This window comes from Tyto alba, unplaced genomic scaffold (genome assembly GCF_018691265.1).
Source record: "Tyto alba isolate M040663 unplaced genomic scaffold, T.alba_DEE_v4.0 Super-Scaffold_29, whole genome shotgun sequence".
Taxonomy (NCBI): domain Eukaryota; kingdom Metazoa; phylum Chordata; class Aves; order Strigiformes; family Tytonidae; genus Tyto; species Tyto alba.
Window position 1 is genome coordinate 6,189,256 of NW_024881303.1, and position 15,414 is coordinate 6,204,669.

A 15,414-nucleotide genomic window follows, 5' to 3' on the forward strand; every position below is an offset into this window, starting at 1 on the left:
ACTTTTTTTTGTTGTTGTTCAATCAGTTGATGCTTTCAGGGTCTACTCAAGTTTGGGTATTTTGTTTTTGTTTCGGGGTTTCTTTTTCTTTATGTACGTTTATCACTTTTTTTTTTGTTTGTTTGTTTCCTTTCTGGAAAATTAAGCACTCTGCTTGGGGACCTCTGGGTTTTTTCAGGAATATGACAACTGTAGCTGTATAGATCCTGTTTTCCCGTGTACTCGTGTCCCTTCCTTGTGTATTTAGCAGCTAATATATGCTCGATTTTTATCTCTCTAAAAGGGTTCTGCAAAGTAAAAGGCTAATAGTTGCTTCATTGTTTCTTCTGAAAAGTAAAAATCAGTGAAAGGAGGATCGTAGTGCTGTTGAGTGGTTTGTTTTGTTGTTGTTAAAACTGACATATATTGCTTGGTGTTTCTTGGGGTAGATTGATGCCAAATGGGTGCATCTGTTTAGAGGACTTGGGTTTTTAATTAGGCTTTTAATTATACTTGAATACTGTTACATGGTGAGATTTGCATGTGATATTTACTTCATGTATCAAATTGCCATCTTTTCACATACTTATTAGCTTCATTAGCCTTGCTTCTCACACATTACATCATTTCGCATTTGGAAGCTTTTGGATGTCTTTCCATTTGCCTGACTTTTAAATATATTTGCAGCATAGTGAATGTTCTTGAGTAATTGAAGTTGCTGATAGTACACTTGTATGGTATTTCATATGATAGGCATTGGTGTGATAATAGATTAATAGGAATTCTGATCAGTGTGTAGAAAATTGAAATTACAATCTCAGATTAAAAGCTAGAGGTTCTGTTTCAATTTTAGTCAAAAAAGCCTACTGTTGCATCTGATCTTCCTGAACATCATCTGCTCAATAAACCATCCATCCTTCAAAATGTTAAAGTGCCAAAATCTATACTGAGGGATGCTGAAAGAATTTTGAGAGGAGTTCAAAACAATAAAAAAGTTCTTGAAGAAAATTTGGAAGCTATTATTCGCGCAAAAGATGGAGATGCCATGTATACTTTTATTAATGCCTTGACTACAAACAGGTTAGAGCCTATAATTCAATGCTTTGTGTGACTACTCATTGTATGTGCTCACTTTTTATCACCTCTCTTTCATTTTTTTTAATTCCGTGCATTGAAGAACTAGTGCATTTCCCTGCAAAAAGTGTTTATTGACTCTTCTTAGCAATCGTTAGATCTCTTGAACTTCAGGTGGTTTTTGACCCTCCTGCTGCGAATTTAATTTTTTGACAGGTACCTGTTACTTCTTGGTAAATCTGAATTCTGAGACTCTATCATCTGGACAAACAGCTCTGATGACAAGGAGGCATTTAGCTTTTTGTAGACAAACTTGCATTAATAGGAAAATTAAAGAGTAATTTCATCGTTCAGAACAGAATAGGTTTCATAAGACTGTAAATGTTGCAGAATTAGTCATCCTACAGCAGATCTTTGGCTTTTGAACTTTTGCTTTGTTAGTTGTGTTAAATGTTCCTGCTTGAATCATACTGAAAGTTTTCCTATTAAAATACAACTTAATCTTGCTCTTTCCTGAGGAAGGTAACTAATCTATTCGTGTAAAGATTTTCTTCAGGCATGATATCTGCTATTATTGTCTTTTAGAGGAAGTAGTAATTTTTATCATCTGTTTTTTGTCTTTGAGTTGGAGTATTTTTGTTGCCTTGTTTTTTCATTTTTTGATCAAAATAGACACTGACGTATGGCTGCCACTTACTTGTAGATGTTTGTAATAATGTTAGTACGTACGAGAGGGGGGTGAGGTTTGCAGGTGGCGTGATGTAAGAACATTTAGGTTTGGGATAATCGGATAAACTATGCCTGCTGCCTTTTGGAGACTAGAGGTACATAATCTTACCATCTGCGTCCTGGGTTTTGTTTTTATAGTGTTTATAGGTCACTACTTTCCCAGGAACAAATCTGTGCAATTTAAGAGGCACTGACCTAAAATAGTTCTTTCTTCTATTTCAGAGATGTATTGGAAGAGATTCGTATCAGAAAGACTGTGGATGAGTGGATTAAGGCAATCTCTGTAGAAATCCAGGTGTGGCTGGAAAAAATTAGTTCAGATTTTTGCATTATGTTTTTCCACCTTACGTTGTGCTTTTATGTCCATAGTTAAACACTCACAACTTGAAAATACAAGAAGACTGCTTATTATTACGAGCATGTAGTATGCTGTAATAAAATATTTACCTCTGTTTTAAAACTGGTCACAGTTGCTGGCTAACATGAAAACCAGGCCATTTCTCAAAACTTCAAAGTTATCCACAGACTATTCTGATAGCCTTGAAGATAAAATCTCCTTTTATTACGTTTACGTTTTATCTTTAGGCTGAAATGGCAAGAAATGATTTAGAACAAGTGAAATATGATCAAAAGGTCCCATGGATCAAGAGAGCCCAAAACATCAAGGCTATGAAGACCAATAAAGAAGCAAAAAGTCAAAAAATCCAAGGATGCTCAACAAAGAAGCCTTTATCTGCAACTAAGCCACTGCAGAAGCAAGCAGAAGATAACACAAACAAACAGAGGTTTAGAACTTACTTTTCTTCTGAAAGTTTGCAGAGGAAAGAAGAAAGGGCAGCTGTGAGTTCCCAAGTAGTTGGTTTCTTTTTTGGCAATGATTGCTATGCTTTAGATCGCAGTATTCATGTGAAAAATTGTTTGTATGTGTAACTGTAATAATTTTAAATGAAAGTGATAGTGCTGTCCTGTGAATTTCTTTTGTCAAAGCTGTCCTTGTTTTCATGTGCTATAGAAGCCTAAGTTGAGTGTGTGTAACAATGTAGAAGTCATTGTCATGTTATCAATTTGTCTTACCCAGCACCTGTTATTTTATTCAGCTGTTAGTAAGCTTCTTGGCTGTATTCTGTGTGCAGACGTTTTCATGTGTGCTTGCAATTTATACTGTTTGTTGCACAACGTCTTACTTTTTTTCCTCTAGACTTTTGAAATGCTACTGATGTGTTCAAATTTTCATACATGAAGAACTCTAAACTACTTTTTTTTTATTTTTGTTGTGTGTCAGGGACCTGTGAATGGAAGAGCAATGGTACAAAATGAAGACTATCTGTGTCAAGTTTATGGGAAACCAGTTTACCAGGGCCATCGTAGTATGCTTAAAAAAGCACCATATCTGAGATTCAACTCTCCGTCTCCCAAATCTAAACCTCAGAGACCAAAAGTGATAGAGTATGTTAGAGGTAAGTCATTCTTTGATGTGAACAAGGTGTTCCTTTCTGTTTTTTCTATTAGGAATTCCATGTATAAATGAAACTATTTAATCATAGTTCACTTCTCTTCAATTTAAAGCTTAACCAACTGCAGTAGGCTTCCTAGAGAGGTGATCAGTGCCCCAAGCCTGTTAGTGCTTGAGGAGTTTGGAAAATGCCCTTAATACCATGCTTCAACTTTTGGTCAGCCATGAAGTAGTCAAGCAGTTGGACTAGATGATCACTGTAGGTCCCTTCCAACTGAACTGTTCTATTCTGAAAGATGCTTCTTTCAAAACGAAGAAACACGCTAAGCAAATTTGAAAATCTTCTGGTGGATCTCACTTATTTTAGATTGTCAAATTAATACTTATTCCTAAATTTAGCAAACATGTTAATACATATTTATTATTTCCCAAGTCTTAAAGAGCTGAATTGCTAGAAGTAATGACATAAGCACCTGCAAGCTGAGTGTAACTCTGCTTTTGGTAAAGGTTGCTGAGACATGTATTCTTTGTTTCAGGTTTATCCAGTCATGTCATTTAAGTGGTTGATTCATTCAGAGTTAAGAAATCTACTGAGATTTGAAAAATTAAGGAAGCCTGTTACTTCATTTCCCACTTCTAATACATTAATTGAAATATGCAAATTTAAATTTATGGGTGTTAACTTGAAAATATTGAAAGACATGTTAATCGGAAGCATTGGTTGAGTTCACTAAATGCAAGTAACTTCTTTTGTTAGTCAAGTCAGGGTTAAAAACAGAATATAACTCATTTGTACTAGCTTGTTAAGGTTATTTAATTGATTGATAAATGTTATTAGTTGATTAATAAGGAATTTCATTCATTAGTTTTGTAGGCAAAGTGATATGATCAGAAGAGTCTAAGTTTTGAACATATTAAAAATATGTAAAAATAATAAAAAAGTGAAACTATGATATCTAACAGGTAAGTGTAGAGAAACTTTATCTTGAGTTATAGGTCACTACTTTCCCATACTATAGAAAGTAATGTTTTGATTTGATCTGTTTTTACTTCCTGGTTATCTTTTCAAAACTTAACTGATTCTTAATATAGAAACTAAGATTAGTCTTTAACTGATAAGTCAGAAAAACTAACGTGTATCATCTTCTCACTGCAGGAGAGGGTGAGCACATTACATTATAGAACATAACGATGGAGGGAAAGAGTGTGTTAAGTGTAAGAGGCAGTTAAAGTGGTAGGGGCACAATCGAGCTAATAGTATGAGCACCAATGGCAAAATATTAGTTGGCTTCTCTCTACACTTCTTGCGCTTATGCTGTTGTTACTCATGCAGGGAAAATACACTTTATGCAGTTTTAACTGCCATATTTTAAAAATTGTGTCTATGTTTTTATTGTAGCTATCGAAATACTATATTCTGTCTGAAATATAAGAGATTAATATGAGGAGGCAGTCATTTGATGAGACCATGTTTTTAGGTCATTAAAATGTATAGTATAAAACACATATATGTCTTTGAAGACAAGCACTGCTGGCTTGGAGGAGGTGGTTTTGACATTATGATGTACATCCACAATGGCAAATCCTCAAAATAGTACGAGAATCTACTGTTAAGCTTAGTGTAGTCTTTATGCCATTCTTGGCACTTTTCTTACCTGTGCTCTGGAGCCTTGTTGTGATCCATGAAGAAAGTGTTATTGGTAGAACATATTTGCAGTTCTTATGACCCTCCTGGAAAATGTGAGTTACAGTCCTGGCAAAACTCTAGACTTCTCAAAACTTTATTTTTTAAAAGGTGAGAACTTGGTATATGAAAACTGCTAGTCTCATTGCTTATATATTTTATTTGACCTCTCTTGACACGCTTATTTTTTTATGAAAAATGCTGGTATACTCCTTTGAAGGTCTAGCATGATATATCACTCCTTTTAACTACTGGCTATGCTGCACACCTGTAATTTAGTTTTTTCTGTACAGAGTTTTTTGAATCCAATGCGTGCTAGTAAGCACTTAGTGTAGCAATAACAATGATAAAATGACCACTAGGATTTGGATTGAGAACAGACACTTCTTTAAAAACATTTAATCAGCAGTTCTGATTTTGCTGAGTCCTAAATGACATTTTTCTTCTACATTTATTGGGCTCTTGTCCTTTATATGAGGTCACAACCTTTCCACGGAGGCCAATTTCATCACTCCAGAAACAATACCTTGTAAAGAGGCAAAAAAAGTGCCCCCTTCTTTCTCAATCTAATTATAATAAATAGGTCATTTGATCCTTTGATACCACTAGTTTTCTACCATTAATGTGTTTAATTCACTAGTGTCAGTGAAATGTAAAGGTACAGGTTGCATGCAGTTGTAATATGCTGCTCCTGCGCTTTAGCTTGTTTTCTGTTGGAGGCGAATAGAAAGGAGAGAACTGTGTACTGGCTCCATGCTGCATTTAGTCTTCCAGAACTCCTGCATGTGACACATACAGTTTAAAAGCTATTTGATTGAAAACAGAATGAACTCTGGATAGCCTTTACCCCAAGTGATTCTCTTCCAAGTCGTTAAGTCATACTGCAGCAGTACAGCAATGTGTGTTTGCAGTAATAAAGCCTCCATAAAATTCATTTATTTCACATCAGACTGCAGTTACAGAAAGTTATAGTTTTGTCTCTAGCTTGACAGTAAATAAAATAAGACACCCTCTTGTATGCTTATCTAAGGGAAGAAAGGAAGAATATGGAATTTTTTGCATGTCACTTACAAGAATAATATTCCAATTAATATGTGTCCTATTTCCAAGTTTTCTGATTTTAATAGCTTTAGACTGAGGTCAGCCTTTGATACTGGTGTTACTTGTCTCTGACTCTTCTTACAAGACAGTTGGTCAAGCTGCTTAATTCTTGTACTTTCCTACATCTTGCCAATAAAACAGAAAAGTAACACTTCAGGGTTTCACATGGGTTTCATGAAGGCAAAATAGTTGAATGCTTTTGAGGACTGCTATTCTGAAATATGCTGTTATGGCAGGAAAGTATAAATAATAAAATTAGGAACAGTTCTGTACTTCTGTATAGTAGGAGTGTAAATAAAATGAAACAAAGTTGAATGAGTACTTTAAAGCACCAAGTTCTGAAAAAAAAAAAAAAAAAAAAAAAGAAATCTTGCTGGCATTAGGCATAGTTACTTCTTTTCTTCATGGATCTGCACCCAGAGGTTCCCTTCCTTGCGTTGATCTACCAGGTGATAAAGGCCCAAAAACTATTGGAAGTCATTGGCCTTGGATTTGATTGGCTGGAAAATCCGGATTTACTAAATTACTCGATTTTGTTAGAGTAGTCCACTGAGCTTGTTTTAAATTAGTGTTAGAATAAGGATGTTTATTTAAGACTGAAATGGTTATCTGGAGAGTCTCTTTTCAGTCATTTTATAACTATCTCAACCATTTTCTTTGCAAATAAACTGTAGTGACTAATACTTGGTTTCTTATGGGATGTTAGGAAAAAATCCAGCTAACACTTTTATGAGTAGGAGAGCATTTCTAAAAAAAGTTGGAGTTGTTTTCTTGCATAATTTGAACTGATAAATACATGTAAACCACTAGGTTTTTAAAGCTAAGTTTAATTAAATGTCTAGTTTCTGCCCAGTGCAAATAAACTTTTTAGGGGGAAATGAAAAGCTGAAAGCAATTAAAATGAGGTGGTGTGTGTATACAGTACTTAATCATTCTTACTGTGAGAACCTTGTTTTTACAAGTTGGCGGTATTACAGATACATTGCCAATTTCTGCTTTTACTCAAAAGTTCAAGGCCAAGGGGGACTGTTAGATCCATGTAGTATGACCTCTTCTAAATCACAAGCCACTGAACTATATCTATTTATGTTACTGAGTCCAGTAATTTGTCTTTGACTAAAGAACAGTCTTTCTGCCTAACCTGTGCCTTGCAGAAAGGCACGTGCTCATCATTTAAAGACATAAGAGATTCTGCCCTTAATTACTTCCTCATATGGCCAGATATGTTATGGTTCAAAATTAAATAGGACACTTCAAATTTAGTATCTGATTTATAGTGAGATTTTGGCTTCAGTTTACAGCTATTTCAGTTTTCAGGTGATCTTCCTTTAAAAATGTAAAAGAACTTGTAATGTCCAATGTATTTTAACATTTAGAGGTACTGAATGCAGTATTATCATATATGGAAGTATTCTCTTGCTCCACCTCACTGACATCCTGTTGAGTTACCTGAGAATTACGTTTATCCCATTGGCCACTGTTTTGTGATTTCTCATTGCATTGCTTATCCAACATGACTTTAAAGCCTTTTTCAGAGACACTTCTTTATGACCTGTATTTTCTCACAGAAGCATTATCACTTGCCATTCTTGTTTCTAGGCTTATAACCCATAATTTGCATGTACAAAAATACCAATTCTTGAGTGAATTGCTTTACTTGTTTGCATTTAAGTCACATTATCAATCATTATTATCCATAAATTTTATAAACCTTGACTTTTATTCTTCAATTAGGAAGCTATTAAATGTGAACAGAGCTAAAAAGTGTTTGTTGCTATGTGTTAACTGGCCATTAATACAGGAAGGGTGATGATTAAAAACAATAGAGGAGTAAGATGACATTTTTCAGCTATAATGAAGATGTGAATTTGGTGACTGATGTGATTCCTTCCAGGTTCATTTTCCTCATTCCTGCAAAGTAGCAGTAGCAGCACTTCACAATTGTTGACTCCTTTTTTGGGAGTGTTTCAGGCAGTTTCTATCCATGTAGATTGAAGTTCATAATTTCCTTAATATCCATTGTTTGCAAAGAATGTAGGTTGAATAAGACCTTGCATGACTGTATAGTGAGAAATACAACATTGCAATAAACGTGCTCCTCCACTACATGCTAAGACGTTGTTACATACAAATTACTTCTGGGTGGCTATTTAACAATACATTTTCAAAACTGGACCAGAAAATTGGTGCTTCCTTGATGTTGCAAGTCAAGACTTAAGGTATTAGTTACGGCTTTACTTTCCAGTAGCAGTGGGTTGTCAAACCAGGAATTTGTAGATTATACCTGTTTCTTTGAGTAATTGTCAGTCTTGTGGCTGGAGGCAAACTGCATGTTTATAAAATTGAGGCAGTAAATCAGATGAACAACAGATGAAATTTTGGCTATATTCTATATTCTGTCTGTTCTTAATGCCAGGCTCGCATGCTCTTCTAATGCTCTATTTCAAACCTAAATAACGGGTTTCTCCTTTGCTGCTAAATCATATGTTTTATTCCAACGTACTACCATACTTGTTTCCTTTTTTCACATTTCCGTGCCTTTATTTGCTAGGTTCAAATGCTCAGAAATTGTAATTTTAACTCGTTCATTGCTGTCAATACTGAGACATCTAACTTAGCAATTTTAGATTCTGCCCTTCCTGTCTCCCTTGTTCCTTCCATCCCACAGCAAAAAGTTCTAATTGTTTTAGTAAAAGAGCTTAAATTAGTAGAGTGTGTGATGTTACTGGGTTTGTACATGTGTTGATGACATGCAGTTTATCTGTTCTGGTTTCAGGTACAAAGGTAAGGTCAGCAAGAACACAGACTTGTTCTCGCATGCAGAAGTTGGTAACCAGCCCTAAGAAACAGCATCCTTTATATGCACTTGCCCAAGAAAATCGGTATCTCTTCAGTCCAAGTCAAGATGCAGTTGCTGTCTGCGGTCCGCTTGAAGGTCACCTAATTCCTATGGCTGTTCCACTAGGTAGGAGCAAATAACCTGTAGAAGGATGTGTGAAAGTTAATTAATGCTACTTCATGGAAATACAACTTAGATCTTCTTAAGTCAGTGATTTACCCTGGCCCATGAGATTTGCATCTGCCCTTCTCGTGGGAAATTTGCATGGGGGGAACAGTTTAAAATGTTCTGGCTCTTCTCATTCTTTGTGCTGGATGTCTGGCAACACCCTGACAGAGCAATTACTTGCTTGGCTCTACATACCTTCTTTGGTACAATTTATGTTTCTAGGGTTCTTGTTCTGGCTTTAAGTTTGGTATCCATGTAAGCAGGAACTGAATCATTGGCCCTTGGATTCAACATTTATGATGACTTCAGCCCAGTGATTTCAGTAGGATTGTGCCAAACGCATTAAAATCACTGTCATGGCTTCTGTATTTTTGAACCTTCAATAGAGCCATTATACAGGGCTTGTTTCAGGAAGGCTTAGTATTATGTTGGCATTTAAAGAAGATAAATATTAAAAAAAAAAAAAAAAGGGTGTCAAAAATTTGTGGGATGCAACACTAAGTTTAATAGTACCTTGACTGTGATTAAGAAAATGTGAAGTGAGTGAAGCATGGTATGTGATTTTTGAACGGCAAATACAGTGTAGTTATTCTAATTTTCAGCAGTAGGTGTCACCATAGTCAAGAAAAGGGAATCATTTTAAAAAATGGCAGTGTTGAATTTACATTTTCTGCTGGGAAAGCCTTAAAATTACCTGGTGAAGCAATCTACTTTAACTGGTGTTGATAGGGGACTTTTTAATTGGTCTGTAATTGCGCATGAGATCTCAGTCTGTCTCATGTGAAACATAGACACCCAGAATTTAATTTGAATTAATTTATTAATTTAGTGACTTTGGAGATTTTATATATATCTTTAATTATTTTTAACCTGTCCTTAGGTCAAACCCAAATTAGCGACATCGCGCTGCAGCCTGCTGAGGTAGTTATAGGCAAACCACACGTTGCTGCAGTTAAAACCTCTCTTCCTCAAGCGCCACCAAAACCACCAGTTGAGATAAAAAAAACAAACATAGCTGTAATAGAGATGAGATCAGAGAAGAAGGATCCACCTCAACTGTCTGTGCAGGTAAACGTTAAGAGTGATGATTATTTGTTTGTTTATTTTAATAAAAGATAATTAAATACAGTCTCATCCATCAGTAACTTACTTTGACATCAGGAGATGGTTTTCAGTAAGCATTAGAAACATACAGAGTGGAGGGACCAAGAAGTTGTCATGCTATGCTAATATTTTTGTTCCTATTTTAACAATTATCTTTATTATTTGACCAAAATAGAAAACTATTTCTTCTGTAAGTCACCTATGCAGGGTGTTTGTAAAATAGTTCTGTGTCACGCTTTCTTTTTTTTTTTTTTTTTTTTTTTTCCTTAAATTGAGATTTTTTAGCCAGAACAAACTTGGAATAAAAGAAGTATTAATATAAATGTCAGTTTTCTTGGATGACTGCTTTGGCCTTTAAGGTTTCTATTTCAAGCATGATAGTCAACCCAAGGAATTCACTCCTGATTAATCAACCATTGCAGTCCTTACCTAGTGAGTTGGGGTTTTTAAAATTTTTTATGAGTCTGTTGTCAAGGAAGTTAATGTTTCTTACATGTTCATTATTTTGGATTCAAATTGTTGAGAAAGTACACACTCCTGCACATACCTTTCAGATCATGATTCACGGAGCTCAGAGTTAAATACAGGTAGAGTAGTATGTGGTTTGTTCCCTTACTGTATTTCTGTATTCCACCCACGTGCAATTTGTTGTTATTTCACCCAGTTCTTAAATGTTTAAGGTGATTTTTCCTCCCCTCAAAGAATTAAGCAATCTTTTACATCTTTGTTCTTAAAAAAACCGCAACACATTTTGGTGCCGTAATGGACATGCCTTTATTACAAACTATATTGTAGTACAATTATCCCTTTATTTTACTGTACCAGGTACATAACAACGTGAAGCCAGTAACCAGCCTACACAGTGGCTTGTAGGCCAACACAGTGTAAATGAATTGCAAATCAAACACATCTGCTATATAAATAGTTATAGGTATACTCACCTTTTGTCACATGCAGGACAAAGTATCAGGGAATTAGAGAACAGGAGAAATCAAGTATTTCAAGAAAAGAGGTGAATATTTCTGGGGTTACTTTTTGTACGTTACAGTATCTTGTTCTTCAGCACCAAGTTGTTATCTGATACAGATATGAGAAAAGGAAGTCAATGAAGTTTAGTGGCTCAGTAGCAAGGGGAAGAGAGCATCTGAAAAGTTCAATGATAGTAGCTGAGCTAATACCTAGATTTTCAGATTGGTGCTTTTTATTGTTCTAGGTGTTACCAAACGTCGATATTGACAGTATTTCAAGTGACAGTGTGAGTGTAAACCACATGCTTCCAGGCTCCGAACCTGCACTTCCTTCTGTTGATGCTGTAATACAGGTATTGATTGGTTTAAATGTCTGTGAATTCAAATTTGTTCAAAACGAAATATGTTAAATTACTACAAAGCTATCTCATTAGAAATTGGGCAGTTCCATGAAAAATTGAATAACTATTCTGAAGAATTTATAATATGAGGTATTTGTATAAGAAAATGAAAAATTGCAGCAAGACACTGTTCTTCCAAGATTAAATAATAACCATAGCAAAACTCTAAGAAAAACAGTGTTTCTCTTTCCTCTTAAGAGTTGTAATCCCTTATTGCCCATGTCTGTCTTATTTATACTGGCTTCAGTGTTCTGGCATGAAGAGTGAGGGTGTTCTTCATTCCTCCGTCTGCTCCTTGGCTGTAGTTGAGTGATTAGTGGCATGTATGCATCGCCTGTTCGCTGGCAGCCTGGTGTGCGTGGGCCTGGCCCGTCTACTCTTACTCTCTTTCCATGTAACTTTCAAAAGTGTTTTTAATCTGATCTAAGCAGTAACGAAGGGGTTTGTGCAACTGCTGCATGCTGAATGATAAGTTTGTAAACTAGGGCACACATTTACAGGTTGGCATATTGTTTCTTCCAGTGGACTTCTATTTTGTGCATTGCACAGACTGGAGGGTGTGAAGACATGGTGATGCAGTGATTATTTTTGTATAGTTATCGAACCTTCTGTTTTCTGTGTGTGTTAGCTGCTGTTCTGACTTAAGGAGTTAGGTCCTCCAGACTCCTGTGGTCAAGGTGTTCACTGAGGAAGACACAGGCTGCACTAAAATAGGGATTATTATTTAGAAATTATACTATTAAATAACACTGTAGAAATTTCACATAAGTAAATTGCATAAGACACTTCTAGACTGTTGTGTGCTATGTTTTACAATATCTTGTCTTACTGATTTTTTTTTTTTTTAAAGAGTGACAGATGTTACCCTAGAACTTTTGATGTTGAGATATTTCACTAGATTTGGTAACAGCAGGTTTTAGTTGTCAGCATACAAGAAAAAGTTTTAACAATATCTCTTTATGCTATGCAGAGAAATCCCTCATAACTTTTAAGGTGGGTAAAGCATTTTTTCTGGATTCAGGCTAGTGACAGTGAGTGGTGATTTAATTGCATTCTTGTCATAAAGTTTTTTGCTAATGCATTTTTTATATCCAATATGAAATAACTAACAATTTCAATCTATCTTTATAAGACTCCAGAAGATATACATAATGAGGAAGAAGACACAGGGTTTCCAGGAACTAAATTAATTGATGCTACTGATGTCATTCAGGTAATTAAATTACAAAGGAGTCTTTCCTTTTAAATGTTTTTATATGTGTTTTATATTGTTCTGCCATAACTGAAAACACAGTGTAGAAGATCAGTTTGCTTTTCTAGCAACTTTAAAAATGCACCTTGTGAGCAATACTGAACTGTTTACAGTGTTATAAAAAATATTAGAAATATTATAAATTTTTAGTTTCAGAAGTACCCTATGTGATTGGAGCGAAGGAGTTAACTCTATTGGGACAACTTTCTTCTGTTTGCACAAAAAGCTTTATTTTATGAAAATAAATAGGAGAGCTATTTAAGAAATCAGTTTATGAACTAGCAAAAAAAATGCTACAGTGTTAACTTTTTTCTATGTGAATAATAGTTATTCATCTTTTCTTTTTTCATTTTTCTCCTGGATTGCTTTTATCTTTTATTTTTGGCAATGGGATATATTTTAACCACAATACCAAAAAAAAACGTTCCAAGTGAAACACATGTTTGGCCTATGACCATACAGACAATATTCTTAAAAATGTGCAAGGCAAACACAATGTGGAAGCATAAAATCAACCTCTGGAGTGGCAGGGGTGTTTAAGACATCAAAAGAAAGCAAAGTTACTGTTACAAAAGAGGCTTCAGATTCATGAAAAAAATCAAATGCTATATAGGAAAATAGCTCATTGTTGTCTTTCCCCCACACCCCTTTTATTATGAAAACTTAATTCTGTTAGAACTGAAGAGGATAAGTATTTGTGTGAAATACCCATTATTTATTATTATTTTCTTTTTTTTCTTTTCATTTTTTTCCCCTCCCCGGTTGCAAAAAGGCCTCAGGATGCTTTTCCTTTTCCTAGGATTTGTTTTACCTTTCCTACTAGAAGATACTTATTTAAGAGACCCGTGGGAGTTGCAGCGCTAGACGCTGGCACTGGTAGCCATGTGGAAGCAAGGCTGCCGCAGCTGCCCGCTCCCAGGCCCAGCCCGTAGTGAGGCTGAGCGCACACACACGCGTGTGCAATACACATACACATACGTGTACAGGAGTGGCTGCACAGGTGAGCAGTCAGACAGCACCAAGGTGCTGATCCTGTTCCCCTCTCTGGCAACTGAGGATGGAGATCTGGGATATATGTGTGTATGTACGTGTGTGTGTGTGTACATATATGTCCACGGGCATGCATACACACACACAGTGTGGATCCCTCCAGTATCTGATGTTAGACACTCAGTCTACCCAGTAGCTGGCCCTGGGTCCTTGCCCTCTCCAGCTCTGGCACTTGGATGTGCACTCCCCTGAAAGCCCCTCGCTCAAGAAAATAGTTGGAAATTGCATTTAGTGAGGCGACTGGACAGACTGCGCTGATCAGGCACAGGCCAAGGCCAGGCAAGCATGCTGACCAGCCACTTTTGTCCCCTTAAGCCCTCTATTTTCCCAAACCTCTACCTCTCCAAACCACCTTGGTCCTTCCCTTTCCACCCCTCTGGTTCCTCCCCATAAACACCACATAAAAAGTGTTGTACCATCGCAAAATATGCTTCCCTGCATCCCCTAATAAGTCATCATGGCATCATGGTGCATCAGTGCACCTGTCCAACCTTAAGAAAGGTGCTGTGGAGAGTCTTTCCATGGGCTCATCTTGCTGGGGCCCACTCCTGGGCTCTGGGGCTGAGCCTTCTCCTGGGATAGTCCTGGGAGTAGCCATGTCGGCCTGCCCGGTGGTTGGATTAGGGTATTCTCCCACCAGTTGTCCCTCTGTGCTCCTTTGTGTGGGTGGAGACAAATGTTTTATAACATAACCCAACAGTAATTTGTTTTAACTGTTTTGAGGACTAATGCAGTGTGCTCCAACTTGTAAAACACAATCCCTGCTGTGGGAAAAGGTGATGGGCCTTGTTTTCCCATTGCAACCTTGCTGTCTAGTGTTTAAATACCCAGAGCTCCATCTTCCAAAATAATTGAATTAGGTGCTCTTATTTCACAATAAGAAAATTCACATGTGGAATAAAGCGGAAAAAGCTGTTACTGCTTTGATTTACACACTTCTTTATTTTTCATCAATGATTGCGTGTACAACAAAGTAGGTTCAGACTTTTTGCACAGAAGAGCCTTTGTAAGGCCAGCCCTTGCCTGGACCCTGCATTATTCCAGAGCGAGCAATTGGCTCAGCTAACATGAACCCAGAACTAACTCAGATTTATTGAGTCTACTCTCCCAACTCTTATGAGCAGTCACATCCTGCGGTACCTTTAGCAAATTTAGGATTTAAGATTAGAGATGCTTTTTCTCTCTCTGAACGTGCTCTCATTGCAAGGTGGGGACTTGTTTCTCAGAATTTTTACTTCCATTTTGAATACCACTGCAAAATATATAACCTGCAGAGATCAGAGTAAATGTATTGCATTCAACCGTGGTTTCCCATAGATTATCTTGGGGCCAGTGATTTTTTTTTTTTTTTTTTTTTTTACACATGTAACTCTTCAGATAAAAGATCACAGGTGGCACCTGCAATGCAGCCTGACCTTGTTTGTGAAAATTGCTTCAGAAATCTGTCAGGAAGAAATCCATGACTAAGTTTTGGATGGCTTTAATAAAAGTTTATGCATATACATGTTTGGTAATGGAACAAAATTCATCTACACCACCTAATAATTTCAAACATTTTTTTAGTTACCTGAATGTAATTTGGGAAATAAAATTCTGGCTTGATACTTTATAG

The 15,414-nt window shown here is 36.3% G+C and overlaps 1 protein-coding gene across 4 annotated transcripts in view; it reads left to right on the top strand.

Moving 5' to 3' along the window:
* KIAA0586 (KIAA0586 ortholog) overlaps positions 1 to 15,414 on the top strand; it is a 72,943-nt gene that overhangs the window by 11,901 nt on the left and 45,628 nt on the right. For all 4 annotated transcript variants that reach the window (XM_033009755.2, XM_033009756.2, XM_033009757.2 and 1 more), the window contains 8 exons: positions 833 to 1,059; positions 2,005 to 2,077; positions 2,368 to 2,622; positions 3,065 to 3,239; positions 8,797 to 8,985; positions 9,908 to 10,095; positions 11,345 to 11,452; positions 12,633 to 12,713. In XM_033009755.2, the coding sequence (XP_032865646.2) occupies positions 833 to 1,059; positions 2,005 to 2,077; positions 2,368 to 2,622; positions 3,065 to 3,239; positions 8,797 to 8,985; positions 9,908 to 10,095; positions 11,345 to 11,452; positions 12,633 to 12,713 (1,296 nt within the window). The remainder of the gene's footprint in view (positions 1 to 832; positions 1,060 to 2,004; positions 2,078 to 2,367; positions 2,623 to 3,064; positions 3,240 to 8,796; positions 8,986 to 9,907; positions 10,096 to 11,344; positions 11,453 to 12,632; positions 12,714 to 15,414) is intronic.